At 42.0% G+C, this 16,494-nt stretch overlaps 1 protein-coding gene across 5 annotated transcripts in view; it reads left to right on the top strand.

Annotated features, from left to right (window-relative positions):
* apba2b (amyloid beta (A4) precursor protein-binding, family A, member 2b) overlaps positions 1-16,494 on the top strand; it is a 64,346-nt gene that overhangs the window by 31,321 nt on the left and 16,531 nt on the right. For 4 of the 5 annotated variants that reach the window (XM_044198895.1, XM_044198903.1, XM_044198875.1 and 1 more), the window contains 5 exons: positions 8,799-9,293; positions 9,754-10,802; positions 13,869-13,949; positions 15,378-15,417; positions 15,948-16,093. In XM_044198895.1, the coding sequence (XP_044054830.1) occupies positions 8,819-9,293; positions 9,754-10,802; positions 13,869-13,949; positions 15,378-15,417; positions 15,948-16,093 (1,791 nt within the window). In that variant the 5' untranslated portion in view covers positions 8,799-8,818. Of the gene's footprint in view, positions 1-6,671; positions 6,813-8,798; positions 9,294-9,753; positions 10,803-13,868; positions 13,950-15,377; positions 15,418-15,947; positions 16,094-16,494 lie in introns of those variants that run through there. The other variant, XM_044198885.1, reaches the window with a different exon arrangement.

The raw sequence follows: 16,494 nt of genomic DNA, 5'->3' as shown, positions 1-16,494 counted from the left end.
TATGGTAACACAAGCATAAGCATTACCTGTCTTTATATATATATAGCAGTACATACTTGTTTTCAGATACAAGAACACTATACACATATTTGGTTCCACAACTATTTATTAATCTGCAGAAATATAAATGTGCAAAATACAGCGTTTGTGTGCTTTAGCAGGAGACATGGGACGAGGGCTGCTAGTGGTCACAGGAGTAAACACACTGGTCTGCAGCCTGCAGTTCAGTGTGCCCGCTGTTTAAGCTGAAAAACACGGTGTAAATAAATTATGTCGTCGCAGTGAGACACGTTTAACAAGATATCATTTTGTACGATAGATTTAGCCAACCCTTGCCTTAATGAACACTACAATTCTACACCATTAGCGGTTGGCATTAGCATGTAGCTAACGCAGTTGGCGTTATAGCATTTAACAAGCGTCATGTGGGCCGTATGTGATTTATCTTCAACTGACTGGTCATCCGTTTCTGTGTCTTCCACCACGGTCTCCAACAACAGAGAAGCCTGGCCTGTGACCCAGCAATGCATCGATCCAGCCGGTCAAACCACTTGCTGCTCCGCCCAGTAGGCGATTTGATCATTTTTAACAGGGAGGATGGCCCAATGGTAGCGCAGCACCCCCTTATGTGCCTATTCTTCAGAAGGTAGCTATTTTTTGCCCCTTGAACTGATTTTTAGGGGCATTTACTAAACTCTGAAATAATTGTTAGAAACAGCAAACAAAAAAGAAAAAATGTTCGAGCATTCAAGGGCACTTTTGGTCCAAGCGCTGTTAATGTCTTACCTGGCCTCTGTCATGCTGCTCTCACACTTTCTCTTTACCCTGTCTGCTGTAGAGAATATAGATAAATTGTTGAGAATTATTAAATTTTGATGGAGCATTTCTGTTTTAACCGGTGCAGCTTTTCTAGCCTTTACGGTACTGGTTTAGCAGCCGGCGAGTTGAGTCAGTGAGTGAGGCAAGTTACACACACAGGGAGAGACAAGACGAGTCAGAGAAATAATTTCACATGGCGTCCTCTAAAAAGAGAAAAGTAGACAGCGGAAACAGAGCTTTTAATCAAGAATGGACAGACTCTTACATGTTAAATCTTCCCACAGACGGTTCCCACAACCAGTATGTCTTATATGTTGCGAAATCGTGGCAATTGTTAAAAGCAGTGTGAAGCGCCACTACGAGACAAAGCACAGAGCATCTTTTGAGCTGGTTAACAAGGGGGAAGAATTTCCCTTCGTCCAACCTCAAATTGCTTGCTGGCGCCGCCAGTCAGACCTCGACCAATCAGAGCCCCATCCTGAAAGTTCCTGTACTTTTGGAAAGTACTACCCCTCGGAGCAGGAACATTTTGGGGGGTAAAATAATGTCCCCGGAACTCAATTTAGACCCTGCGGTGGAAACGCACTAAGTTCCTCCATAGGTTCCTGGTCCCTGGGGAAAGTTCCTGCGGTGGAAATGCAGCAATTAATTTTGTTCAGTGTTTGGTTACATTTTGAACAAAAAGTAAAAAGATTTTGTGTCTAAGAAAGAACTGTTTAATCAGAATCAGAAATACTTTATTGATCCCCAAGGAGAAACTCTTTTGTTACAGCTGCTCACTATCACGTCAATGCACACAGGAATACAAGTACTAAGAAAAAAATATAATACACTATAATACAGGTCAGATAAATTAAGTACCAAGTGGGTATAAGTATAAAATTAAAATAAGTGTAAAGTACAGTGGATTACCGGTTGATTATAAGTATGTACGGTATAATAATACAATGTAATAATATAAGTAATAAGTAGTAGTGCATGTACTGTCAAGTTAAGTGTAGCTTATTAAAACCAAACTAGACTTATTGTGTTCAACTTTTTTTAGACAACTATTTGTCTATTATATATGTCCAGAACTGGATGTGAAATTCTTGGTGACCCGCGTTATCTGGCTAGATATCATACAAAAAAGATGAAAAAGAATTTTTTTTTAAAAAGACACCAGAGAAAGAGCAGAGGGAAGTAGAAGAGGCGACATGAAAGTTTCATGGTTTAGTCATGATGCAGCAAAAATGGAGGTTCCAATCATACATTAGATCGTCACCCTGGTAACCAAGAAAATGGAGAAGCTTGTTCTGGCCATGTCTATCTATCCTGAGCTATATGATATGTCAGACAGAAATTATCATAACAGAGACAGAAAAGCCATTTGTGGGAGCAGATCGGCCGAACACTGACTGTTGCTTGTGAGTGTTTTGCTTTTATCACCCTACTTGTTGTAGCTTTGTTGTTAGCTATATAGTCAACCCTCTGTTAACGCAGTGTTTTTTTTTCTCTCACCGCACAAGCACTTTTAATTCCAGTGCTCCACAGCGCCCTGCCAGCACTTTATGGATTCAAGCCCATGGTTATGCAGAAAGATCAATAGAATCTATTGCAGGGTCAACAAATCTTACAAAAAACCAAACAACTACAGACAGAGTGAGACAGTCATGGGTCAGTAACTTTGAAAAGACAGTGGTCTAGCTAATGCTAACACTGTTTACCAGAAAAGTGTTTACCACAGTGTTGACTGCTGCTTGATATGCAGTTGCCTTTTGCTTGTAGGATGCATCAGTATTGAAATAAACTTGGAATAAGAGAGAACAGGATGCTCTACTTCTTCCAACAAGCCACTGCCTTCACTCCCACTCATTCTATTTCACTCTACAGAGCTCATACTGTACCCTTTTGCAGTTAAATGATGATTCTTGTAGTTAGTACACAGCTGAGCCTGCAGCAAACATGTTGAAAAATTAGGACATTGGCCAAGGGCACAAAATATGAAGCACAAAAGTTTTTCCATAATGCAAGAAAACAAAATATTGTTTTTACATGAATTTCTATCAGTGATTAAAATGATCAGAGCAGCAGTTTGTTTCAACACAAAATATGTTTGGATCTCAAATTTGAGTAGAATTAAATCACATGATCTCCATATAGAAACTTGTCCTGCCTCTATGTTTTAGGTTTGCAAAACAGTGGTGAAGCTAAAGTGGGGCTAAATGGTTGAAATTAATATCACAATATTAATTAATAATTAATTAAATAAATTTTCTGATATGCACATCAAACACATCAAATTGATGTCTATTGCAACGAACTGTGTTCCACTGTTATGCATTACATCAGACAAAACTCTTCATACGTATAAAATAAGAACTTAAACAGCAATTTAACAGCAGATGAAAATTTTGTTTTTGTTCGCATCCAGTGGTTTAACTTCTCACCCTGCTGCAGTGATGTAGAAGTAGACTTCAGGGTGTGTCAGTACTTAGTGACATCAGTAATGTTGGGTGTGGTCAGAGGTGCAATAGATTTGAAACTATCCACCAGGGTAGTAAAATGCTTTTTGATCAGGTGTTGAGTTACCCTTTAAATAACAAAATTCCTTAGTTTATAATTAAAATCTGTTGAGAATGATTCATTTGAACAACAGATTTTTGTATGTTAACATCACCATGATATGGTTCCACTGAAAGTTGATGAATGATAGTATTGAATTATTGCCCAGCCCTAGAAGAAGTTTTGAGAAACATTAAAAAGTGGGGGTGTGAGAGATTGGTCATTGCTGTGTCATGTTTTTACCTCTCCACATACCTGAATGTTGGATTCTTATTTTGTCTTTGCATTTAAACAAGACTTGAATAGCCATGTTACAGGCTGATAATCTTCTCTTTTCATGGTTCTTTCACACTCTGCAGGGTAAAGGACTCATCTGTTCTGTCTTGCCTCTTCCCTGTTGAAGCCTGACTGTCTAATTCACTGGTGTGAACAGAGGTCATAACTTAGAATTCAAGGCAGAGAGACATTAGTATTCCTGAGGCCCACACTCTGACCAAGCCATCTGGTGCTTTCGGACTGCTTCTCTCGCCCTCTGTCCTCTCATCAGCCCTGCTTTTAGGCACACACACACACACACACACACACACAGACACACACTTTTAAGACATGTGTCTGCCAAACAAGGGGAGTGTCTGAGGGTGATTTAAAGCTTTATCTTACTGTAGATGAAGCGTTTTGTGGCAGACATAAATAGGCCTGTCCATGGAGACAGTCCCTGCACAAGTGGTCCCCAGCTGCAGCTCAAAACAGACAATTGGGATACTGCAGGCAGGCAGGCTGGTATGCTACTGTTAGTACTGCTGGTGTGTGTGTCAAGCTTTTTTTTTTTTTTTTTTTTTTTTTAGTAATGAAGGTAACAGCTTGAATCAGTGCCTACATTTCAGCGCATTTAAGTGGGAGACAGATTCTTTATGTGTGTGCGCAGGTGGGATATAGAAAGTGTACAGTGATGGAGCCAGCTGGATTCTGATTTCTTTTTTCACCAATCATTGATTCATTTTCTTTAGCCACTCCATTTCTTTTCAGGTTCCTATGGGGCTGAAGCATATCCCTGCATACATTAGGCAGAAGGCAGGGAAAACAATCTGTCCAGGAGAGACTAACTTGGACAAACAGTCTTTTAAACATGTGCGGCTATGGGCAATTTAGAGATCTTTAGAGAGATTAAAGGTAGTGAGTTACAGTCCAAAAGACTTAAATTACCCACGAATTTGTCTGGAATCAATGTCAGAAATTTACTGGGAAAACCCTAAAATTTATGTGAGACATGAACAGATCCCAACAGATTTTAGTTTGGTCTATGCTGTGAGAAATTAGATAAAAGGGCATGTTCAAAGCCAATCTCAGTCAGTGATGACAAAGGCCAACAGCGTTCTAGACGTCACCTAACATTGCTTAACATTGCCTGTGGAAAGTTGCACACACCACGAAGTCTACAGCTAAGAGCCATTAATACATTCTGCACCGGCATAAGAGAAAATAACTAGTCAGTAGTCTGAATTTAACTCCAGATACAGAGCTTTCCATAAACAGCCGACTACTCATTTAAGTCCAGCCGGCTACTTTATCATATAAATTTTTTATTCTAATCAAATTTAAGACCACTAGCCTCCAGTTCAAAACAATGCAAGTATTATGATAGAGAAACGTGCCTGTCTGTCTGTATCAGTCTTGCCCCACATGCTCTATATAAATGTGTGTGTGTGTGTGTGTGTGTGTATGCTGAGAGGTTGTGACCTGCCGAGTAGAGAGCGGAGTGCCGTCTTCAGTGTTTGATGAATATTAGCAAAATAATTGATGACAAAACACGTTCAGAATTACACTGATTGCACAGACAGGGAACATCCTCATTAGACGGGCTACTTCCGGCTACACTGGAATACACTGCTGGCAGCAACTTGACAATTGCGCAGTAAGCATTAAAAAGTCCACTGAGAGCGCTGTATTTTCCATATATGCCACATAGACGTTTATGGGCTTAATAAATGAACGAATGAATGAATTATCTTTATTTACAGTTTGCTTTTTACAGCAGAGCCATCTCTAAGACGCATTGCAAACACACACTAAAGCAGGCAATGTTGTCAAATTAACAAGCCTATGTCATATGAGGGAAATGTATGATATGCCTCAGCATCACACTGTAATTTTACAGTTTAAAATGTCCTAGAACGCTTTTGTTTGTTTTTTTTGCCATTGAACAATTATGCAAACTAATGTCAGATGCCACTCATGTTTTAAAAATAAAATATGATGTAATGGAACTTCCTGCAGTAATATATATGATCAAGTATATATGTTTTTCCACATAATACATAAAAAGGGAGAGGAAAGATGCCACCCTACTACTCCGTATCCTTGTGGAAAGCCCTGCAGATAACATCGCAGAGAGACAAACAAAGCTAACTAGCCAACCATGTCCATGCCACCGTGAATCTAATTATTCTCAGAGCAAATTGACAATGTGTCTGATAAAATAATTGCAAATGGCACTGTAAAGTTTTTGCTTTGTTTGACTCTGTCACCTTTTGGTATTTTGCGTGTCAAAGACGAATATAAAATGATGAAGTGAAAAATACGGAGAAACTGCACTGCAATAGGGGACATCACTGATTCGGTGAGGCAGGACCCCTCACAGCATCAGCAGCCGCTGTCTTAAGCTGACTAGAGCCACCTGTGCGGTCACACAATAGCGCCTGACTGCCAACTGTTGGCTTAGAATATCAAGGCCAGAAGTTGTGTTCACTTAATTTAAAATGTTTAAGTTGATGGCTGGATAAAACATCACAATAAAATTAAACAAATTACATATTTGTACTGTATGTCATAATTCATCCTAAATCTGATGGTACTAATCAGCTGGGACAGATCCCCTGTGTGTCTTGATGATGGCATTACCATTCATGTGGAAATGCATACAAATTCAATGAACACAGTCAAATCTGAAATACATGCCAGACAAAGCAGATTTGGGAAAGGCCAGCTGGTTAAGGACTTATAGGATTTCCAAATTTACATGGCAGTTGGAAAAATATACTAAATATAAAAAATATAAAAATCAAAAACATGATATGAAACACAAAAACGGCAACAGTCGGGGAACACCACACCAGAAAAAGAAGGCTTGTGAATCTAGAAAGTCAACAAAGAGGAGGTCAAAGGGTATCAGTCCCCAGGGGATGCAGTTACCCATAGTTACCAATCCTTACCCCTCAGCTCTAGGGAATTAGATGAGGCGGGGCTGGGTCTCTACAGGAGGATGCTGGGATATAATGTGGATAATGTAGAGGAAGAAGGAGGGTGGAGTCAGGGAGGTGCATGCTGTGTAGCAGCTGGTGGGGGAAGGGAGGAGTGAAGAGAGATGGGAGGGAGGGAAGGAGGGAGGATGGGGCCGTTGTTACAGCAGATCCCAGTGCTATTGTATACCACATCCCAGCTCAGGACCTCAGGTAAGAGATACAGTCAATGCACTTTTTCCTAGATGTTAACAAGCTGTGGTAATTTTTAAGTCATTAGCAAAAGTTTGGAGAGAAAACCTTTCTTATGAGCCGTTCTGCTATAGTATTTCATCAGGTGTACAGACCATGTGTGTCCATGTATCTGTGTGTGCATTTACATATACTGTGTGATCAGTAACCTCCAAGTGCTCTTACAACAGCAAGAGCCAGTCAGCACAGTGCATGTGCTTTGTGTGCACATGTAATCTTAGTCCCCTGACTTGGCTACCTGTGGAACAACCAACTGTGTGCATGAGTGTCTGTGTGTGCTCTTTCTGTGTTTGTGTTTGAGACTGGATGTGTTTGTGCCAGGTTGTGCAGAGCTAATTAGCCAGTGTAATCACTGGTGGTGGAAAATGTAATTATGGTGAAGGAAAATGGGGGAAAGCAGCAACAACGCCCCTCTGAGGGCAGTTGTTCATGGCAACTAGATGGCACAACAGAGTGGGAATGGCAACAAAATGGATGACAGGGCACAGAGGGTGCGGTTGACAGAAAGAAAAAATACACCACACATACTCTGAACTTTTGGTTGTTAAAGTGCAGAACGACTAATAGTAATGTGCTCTTATGGCTCTAATCCTGGAATTGTTTGTGTGTGTTGACGCTGGATTGCATGTTTGTGTGTTTCTTCTTTATGTCTGTAATAGGATTTATTCATGATTTAAAGGATACCTTTCTTGTTTGGGTACCTGTTTTTGTATTGGGGAAAGTAAGCCTAATACTTTATATCTATCTGTTCTTGTCACAGTTGCACAGCCTTCTCTTGGTTGCTCTGAATGTTGATATAACAAATGCTAGAATTCCTTATTGTCTATCTAACTGGATTATGTAGCTGTTTAAAGACTGGCCATGATTTTGACAGTTTAGTTATTGATGTTTTTTTTTTTAGATTTTTAGATTTTTTCTAGGGCATTTTGCCTTTACAGTGACAGCTGTAAAGACGGGGGGGGGGGACATGCAGCAAAGGGCCGCTGCGGAAAGGACTCAGACTTAATGGTACGTGCTCTACCAGGTGAGCTACCGGGGCGTCCCAAGTTATTGATGTTTGATGGTAAAATTAGGCATTTGTTTTCACAAGTAATTAATCTAAAACAAACATGTACATTTGGGATTTTAGTCGTGCAAGCTATCAGGCGACTTGATCACCACAGAAAGAAACATTTCGCTGTCTTCGCACCTGCACTACTTAACCAGGTCTTGCGTAGGGAGAGACTTTATTGTCTCCCAGGTTGATCATTCTCAGCCAGCAAGCTACTAAAGGATCAATGCAAGTCTCGATAGACATCTGCAAGCCCAATGGTATCAGGGCACATGTGCAGCACCTATGTGGAGATGACCTTGATTTAACTATTGATTCTTTCTCTGGCAGTGTCCCATTAGATTTATGTGAAGGCAGTATGCTTAGAAAGGCTCTGCTCTTTGTGTCTATTGTTCTGAAGCTGAGCCTGAGCGATATATTGAGCCCACTGTTTTGTATTTGAAGCCAAAATTGTGCTAAATAAGCACAAAAGTGTTGCTCTGAATGTGGATAAAGTAAGCCAGAGGCTGTTGTGCTCAATTACAGGAATAAATTGGTTTGTCAGGCACTGAAAATATGTTGCAGATGTATGCAAAGTGCAGAAAAAGAGTGAGAGAGAGATAAATGGACTATGTTTGTATGGGTCTGCTGTTTGCATGTGTGTTGATAAAGGGAATCTATTGTGTGCAGATTTGCCATTTTGATGATAGTGGTATCAACTGTCTTGGCCTGCTGAAACACATAGTTGCACTTGTCTTAAAAGCTGGAAAGCTTATCGGCTGTAGCTTGAACATTTTATTCTATTCACTTCTATTGTAGTATGCTCCTCTCTTGTGAATGCACTTGCACGGGTGGATTAACAGTTGGATTTGATGTTGCTTTAATGCTATGCCGCTGTGTCTTTATCTGTCTTACAGGATCAAACCAATAACAATGCATGGCCTGTAAGCAGCCAATCATGGCTCATAGGAAGAGGCCGGGGACCAGCGGAGGAAACAGTATGGCTGCTCCAGGCCCCGCCTCCTGTCCCACACCTCATCCTACAGAGTCATGCGATCTGAAAGCCCTCTCCCCTCAGCAACGTCCAGTCCGCTACCCCAAAGAGTCACATGATCCGAAACCCCTCCCCCGTTCCTGTAAGGCACAATATTCTTCTCCCAAGTCTAAAGACGTGAGTTGCAACCGTCCAGAAGTGGATGTAGATGCAAAGGTTGAAGTGAAGCGGTACAGCAACCAAGCAGATGCAGAAGTGGAGGATCAGCGGCCAGCAACACCCTCCACGCCAGAACATGAACATGACCAAGATGACCATGACCGGGCAGACTTCCACGCTGGAGCTGACAGCCTGGATGACGACTCCAGCTCTGACTACATTAATAACACATCAGATGACGAGGAAGACTATGATGACGGTGAGTATGATGTTAATCATGTGAATAATACATATTTGATTATTATCAGAGATTTTATTCTTGCCCCTCCATTATCCAATCTTCCATTATCCATTCTTTCCTCTCCATTCATTCAAAAAAGAGTACATTTGAGCTGAGCAAAAGTGAAATATATGTAACAGCATGAAATCATGCTTTTTTTATGTGTGAATTCGAGCAAGGGTGCAAATTGGCAAAATATCCCCATAATTTCAAACATCTTTTCCTTTGCAGCATCACTAAAGTTCCACGTATCCCAGTAGCTATCTGCAAGAGACATGAGTAAGATTCTTTACAAAGGCGGGAAAATGGGAACTGATGATTGATTCCCATCTCTAATAAGTACCTGTGAATGTTTAGTAATTCTGTGCTTATTGTGATTTTAATAAAGAAGCCCCGGGTATTAAGAATTATGTCTATTTGTAATCATAAATCCCTGCAGGGCTGGCAGAGGAGGATGAAGGTGTGACTTACTACATCCGCTATTGCCCAGAGGATGACAGCTACCTGGAAGGTATGGATTGCAGTAGCCAGGGCGACTGCAACCACAGCCACAGCCAAGGGGACTGCACCGGCACTATGCAGCCGGGCGGAGCCCACACTGATGAATGCCAGGAGGCTGTGGAAGGGTGGGCCGAGGAGGGAGAGGTTGAGGGAGAGGTGAGAGAAGAAGAATGGGTGGAAGATGAGGAGGGAGAAGGGGCAGTGAGGGAAGAGTGGAGAGAAGAGGAGGAAGAGGTGAGGGAAGAGTGGACAGAGGGAGATGAGGAGGAAAGGGAAGCGTGGAGAGAGGAGGGCCAGGTCAGGCAGGAGCAGTGGGCAGGGCAAGAGAGGCACAGGGCGGAGGAGTGGCCTGAGGGAGAGGGGGAGGTTCGTTGCGAGGTGGTGGAGCAAGATCCGGACGAACAGATATACAGTGGGAGACCAGAACCCATCCTGGACCATCACCATCACCGTCATCTCCACCACCAACCCTCCCTGCAAGACACCCTGCACACCCGAGAGGAAGAGGAGGAGGCAGAGAGCGAGGAGTACTGCCCTAATGAGGAAGAAGATGAAGAAGGTGACGAGGAGGAGAGGCATGGAAGGGCCTACACTGGAGACTACTATGCCCCAGAGGACAATGGGAACTCAGTGCGAGTCTCTCCGTACCGTAGCCGTAAGGTGTTGGTGGTAGAGGGGGAGACGGGGGAGGAGGCGGAGGAGGACATTGACCAAATTGTTGCGGAGATCAAGATGAGTATGAGCATGGGGAGTCTAAGCAGTGGCACTGACCAAAGCCCAGAGGAGCTGGCACAGGACCCTGCACCAAGTGACTACCCTCACCCCAAGCCTGACGCAGCCCCCTACCCACCAGCTCACCATCGCCACGACAGCAGGCCCAAGTCCCTGAATCTGCCCTCCATGCACCACAACAATCCTGACCTCCAGAGGGGCATCAAGGCACATCCACGCTCCCCTGAAGACAGGCAGCGATGGACACAGGAGCAGGTGAGCTTTTTTTGAGAGGTTAAAGCTGTGAACATTGTTATGTCTAGAAGAAACCCACGATGTGTGACTCCCCACTCTTCCCATTCCCTAGAAAAGCCAGCTGCACAGTATGACTTAATGTTCAAAATAGCAGTTTATTCAAACTTAAGAGCTGAGCATTGCCCACTAATAAAACCCTAAACTTGCCTAACAAAAACAAAATTTAAACAAATGACAAGTCTCTAACCTAAGCTCCTAAACTGAAAAACAGGAGAAAAATGTTTAACAACAAACAAAAAGGGCATCTCAGTCCTACCAAACTGCTAATATAGGTGCTCCATATTTACAGTGTACTATTTACAACAAACAATTTACAAATAAGCATTTTGAGCTAACACAAGTCCTAACAAAGTTACTAAATTCCTAACACAAATCTACACAAACGTTTTAGTTCCAGGTCAGAATACTCGACTTACAGAAAACTCTCATAGCAACACACAGAACTAGGTGCTGGCTTATTGTTGGAAGTGGCAGAGGTGAAGGAGAGCATTTCGGATGGACCAATCACAGGGCACCACCTGTTTCTCATCACCCTTACTCACAAACATGCACAAATTCTTAGCAAAAGGAGAAGAGAGAGAGAAAGATCTGTTTCATAAAAACATCAAAACAAATATGACCCAGGGTCATAACAACATTGTTATTTTTACATTATGTCTACATTACCAACTTACAATACCAGCATCCCTGTTGGTTTGTTTTTTCCAAAACATGAACATAACACCAACACAATTAGGATTATAAAAAGGAGGCTAAATGATTTGGGGAAATATCCTTAAATTGGTGTTATAGCCTAATTAAATTGGCAGCCCTTGCAATTTGAAAATCCCCGTGGATTTCTATTTCAGAAATGATTATTGCTCTCCCTTCTCTCAAAAAAAGGCTACATTTAAAACTAATAGTTCTTTTTCACAACAGACATTTAGATTGTAGGAAAAGCACAGGTGTTACTAATAACATTAACGATGGCTCTGTTCTATTCAAGTGCCCCAGTAAGTCATGACAGTGTGTCAGTTAGCCAACATGCACAATACCAAGACCCTGAAACTGAGTTAGCTAAATGGAATTCAGCTGTCATAAATTTTATTATTCACACCTGTGCTTTTTCATACTGTGATAGGAAAGGCACATAGATGAAAAGACTAACAACAATATCAACCTATTAATGCAAATCTGGTCAGGTCTGGTCAAATATACTGTATATACAGGCTATTTTAATGCTCGGTGGCAGAGACTTTGAGCTTTGTGGTGAGGAGCTGGAGATGAGTTACAGGTGACATGTTGCTCATCGCCATCCAGAGAATAGCTGGAGCCTTTCCCCTCCCCCTTGTTACCTTGAGATGTCCCCCTCCTCATCTCTCTCCCTCTCACAGACCTGGATGAATACTCAATACATGCAGCGCTCCTCCATCTTCTAAAAGTCAGATGGTAAAAGGAGAACAGAGATAGTCTCCTGTGGGCGGCATGCTGATACACACCTGCTCCACAGTGTGCACATGTGCTTGTACATTCACTGTGTAGCTCATTTGTAGAACAGAACTGGGTCAGACAGTATAACTAGATTAAATTGGAAGAATGTACAGTACACTGCAGATCTAGATGACTCCCAGACTCACTCAGATGATTCGGTCGTTTCATGCTCTGTTATCAAATGAAATGTTCTCTGTACAACACTTCAACATGACCTTTGAATGAACCAGGACAACAATTATTTTGATAAAAGCTTTGCTGCCAAATGATTATGTTAAAAGAAGAGTTACAAAACAGAGGGAGGTCACCTACAAAACACATTCTGTTGGTGAGCAAGCAAAGCATATAACACAGTATTGTGATCTTATGTTAAATGGTGCTATATGTTTTAAACATCAGTATGTCAGTCTTAATTGTGACATGTTGATATGTTCACCAATGAGACAATGGTCAAGGGCTTTTGCAGCCTAAACATTTAGACTGCATTACCGGAGTGCAATATCAGAATATTACAAAAGAATCCTGCTAAATCTGTCCTGTTATGGACAGATTTACACATGTACACGTTGGCAAAAGCTGCCAGTCCACTCAGTGGTGGTCTTGTGAGTGTTAATTGTTAATGGATTAAAATTGATGTGGTGCTGATTTATGCATGATGAAGTTCTACATGTAATCTCTTTATGATTTCCTTTTTCCAGATAAACGCATGTACAAGGTTTGACTGGATTCACTTGGGATTCTGTACAGGAATGTAGCTTTGTAGAACATCACAGTTTAGCATGCCATCTCACCAAACAACAACACGGATCTCATTAATTTAATGGTTGTTTGCACAACTGAGTTGGGCAGCATGATGAATACTGATCAGGACTTAACGTTTAGCTCTCTTTTTGCTAAGGAGGCCACTAATGTCATGTTTGTGGTAATTCATTTCAATTCCAGATGCACAACAGTATGGGCTGTTTCTTCTGAATTTCACTTTTTTACTGCCACACCAAGGAGGAAAGGGTTTTATTGGCAGGAGGATTTAATTTCAGCCAGTTACATGACTCAATGTTGTTGAGCAGTTGTGGACTACAAGATGGATATCCAGGGTAATAAATGTAATCCTTCTTCTGCGTGATTATATGCTGGATGCCCCTAAATGTGATGAGAGATGAGACAAAAGAGCTAGATGGAGGACAAGTAAAAGGCAGAACTGAACCATGTGGCAGCTTACAGCAGTTTGAAACCAGACCGCTTGTTTTCTTCAAAAGAATGCTTCACTCTTAAGATCTTTAATTTTATTTGTAGATTTATTTGTCATTATTAGTCCAAATGGTTCTGACAGTGCCGGAGTCTCACACACACCTTGTTTCTAGCATGCCTTTCAAACCATCACACGTCCGTCACATGACTTTTCCTCCAACCTGAACCTCTGTGGCCCATTCCAACTGGAAACAGAAAGAAAATGTTTTCCATGTGTTTGACCTATACAATATCGCTCTCTTAGTATTCAGTTTTATCGTATTCTAATTCTTATCTGCTCGGACCTGTTCTTCTGTGTCGACCTGCCAGGTGAGCAATGGTGCAGAGCAGCCCAGAAAACAGCAGCGCTCCGACCTCAACATTCCCCTGGAGAACAACAATGTACCAGAGGTAAGATGTTGCTGGATGTTCTGTCGCATTGTTTCCTTCATCGTCCTTTAGATCTGTTGCAAGGTCATTTACACTTTAGACACAGGATTGTTGTTGTGTGTGTGTGTGTGTGTGTGTGTGCCTGTCTGAGCAAATTAGTAATTGTGTAATTACAACCTCAGCTCATGTCCTCTGCTTACGGCGTGATAGTGTTCTGGTAATTGAGCAGCTTGTGTGCTTGCGGTTTTATGAGAGCAATTTTTCACTGAGATGTCTGCAGTTGATGCTTCCTGTACAGGCTCCAACCACACCTCTCTGTCCCTGGGCAGATTAACTTTCTGAATGTGTAGTGAGCAGGTTAGAGGATCCAATAGATCCAGTGGGATGAGCTCTCTCTGTGGCCATCTCTTGCCTATGGCTTCCTCCTCCTTCCTTTACATCCTCTCTGTCCCACCTCCCACAGCGATCTCAATGTGTGAAGTGGATGAGTAACGCTTTGCACTGTCTCCACACCCACTTTTGCAGCGCCCTTGAGCAAGGCACACTCAGTATACCCAGTTTCTGCAGCAGGAGAAGTACCAAGGTGTAAATGCATGTAACTGTGTGGTTGTGGGACAGGACATTGTTGGAATATAACAGAAATATCTGAATATTTATGATGCCAATTCTAAGCAAAAACACCAAAGGGATCAAGAATGTCATTCTAGAATTCTAATGGGGTTGCTGCCTTGTTTGTAATTTACCTTAATTTTGCTTCTTTTCAAATGTACTAAATGTAATCTACTTTCACATGTGTAGCCTTTTTGTGTTCATACCTGACTAAATGTTGTAAATTATGTGTCATGAATCTTTTAAACCATATGAGGAGGTTCGTTTTGCATCTCTGCAGTCAGGTAGAACAATCATTGATGGCGATAATGGGGAAGTCATGAAAACAAAACACAGTTATTGTAGTAGCAGGGCAACTTCTTAAACCGCTTTCATAGCATATCATGTCAAATTTTAAGCATCAAGTCACTCATACTGTTCATGCAGGATTTGTTTTGTCATGGCAGTTTGTGAAAACCAACTACCATCCAAAATAGTTGAAGGGCATCATGTCTCGCATGGTAGGAGGGTCAGCTTATATGATTGTGGAAGGTCAGAGATGAATCACAGTAACTGTTTTGCAAACGCAGATTTAAAATGCAATAAAATGTAACCTGTCCTTTCTCAGACTGTCTGGTCAAAAATCCGGGCAGGTGCTCTTTAAAACGAAATCTATAGGATTTGCTGCTTGATTCCATGAACTGACACATGCTGTTTGAATACAGTAGTTTAGGCGTAACACCTGACAACATTAACAAACATAATGAAACTTTGGTTTATTTGAGACTGGAGAGAAATGCTTGATTCATTGTAAACATATTCACAACCACTTATCTGTCATATCCTGCTTTTGTCTTCCAGCCAACAAAAAAGGTTGCATCGTTCCCCAGCTTTGTCGATGGTAAGTTAATCTGTCTGCACACCTGTTTGGTGATGAAATCAAAATATTGTAATTGCATGGAACCATTCCAAGTGTTACTTTGCCATCAGTCTGTCATATCACAGGCCTGATATAACTCTTCCAGTGCCTTTCCCTGCCTCTGGGCAGATGCTCGGCTTAATAATGTGTGAGGGGCTTAGCTGCCTGTCTGCTCCTTCAGATCATAACTGAGCATTGTGTCCCTGAGTGGATGTCTGAGAGTCCACATCTACATATCACAGATGCAGATTAATCTCAGCCTCCCACCAGCACTACACCTCCATCAGCTCACAGCCAGTGGCCATCTCACTGTTCAATCCCAACCAGCCTGTTATCATCATCTCTCCATCTCCAGAGCAACAGTGTTTGGCTCTGTTTTCCACACAGCACGTTGGCTGCAGTGATTACAATATCTTTTCCGCCACACACCCGACCCTTTCAGTCTAACCGCACTCTGTCCTTCCCCGTGTCTCCCCATTAATCACCATCTTCTCTGCATTTCCCTGGCCCAGTCCCAGGACCCTGTGAACCAGAAGACCTGATTGATGGAATTATCTTTGCTGCTAACTACCTGGGCTCCACTCAGCTGCTGTCTGAGAGGAACCCCTCCAAGAACATACGCATGATGCAGGCGCAGGAGGCTGTTAGCAGGGTCAAGGTACTCAAAAACACACCCACTCACACTGACTCACACACGCAAACACACACACATTGTGTTTAGTTTTTGGCCCGAAGATATCCATGTTCATACTTCTCCACAATCAGCATGCTACGTTTTTTTCTGTTATGCTGTTGTTTTCCTCTGGAGGAGTTGCACACATTTAAAAAAGGATGCTTCACCATTTTTGACCAAAAAGTCCCAGGAACCAAACTCAGGAACTAACCTCTGGACCTAATTGGCTGTTTTGACTGCAGGAACTTTCCCAGGGAACCAAGAGGTTTTTGAGGAACTCAGGAACTTTACCTGCATTTTGAACCAGAGACTAAATGTATTTTCTGTGCGATCGTTCCCAGTGTAAAAAGAGTCAGTGCTCCGGGGGTAGTACTTTCTGATCTGTT

Source organism: Siniperca chuatsi, linkage group LG1, assembly GCF_020085105.1.
Source record: "Siniperca chuatsi isolate FFG_IHB_CAS linkage group LG1, ASM2008510v1, whole genome shotgun sequence".
Lineage (NCBI taxonomy): Eukaryota > Metazoa > Chordata > Actinopteri > Centrarchiformes > Sinipercidae > Siniperca > Siniperca chuatsi.
The sequence above is the reverse complement of the archived record's forward strand: the minus strand, read 5'-3'. Positions and strand labels throughout refer to the sequence as shown.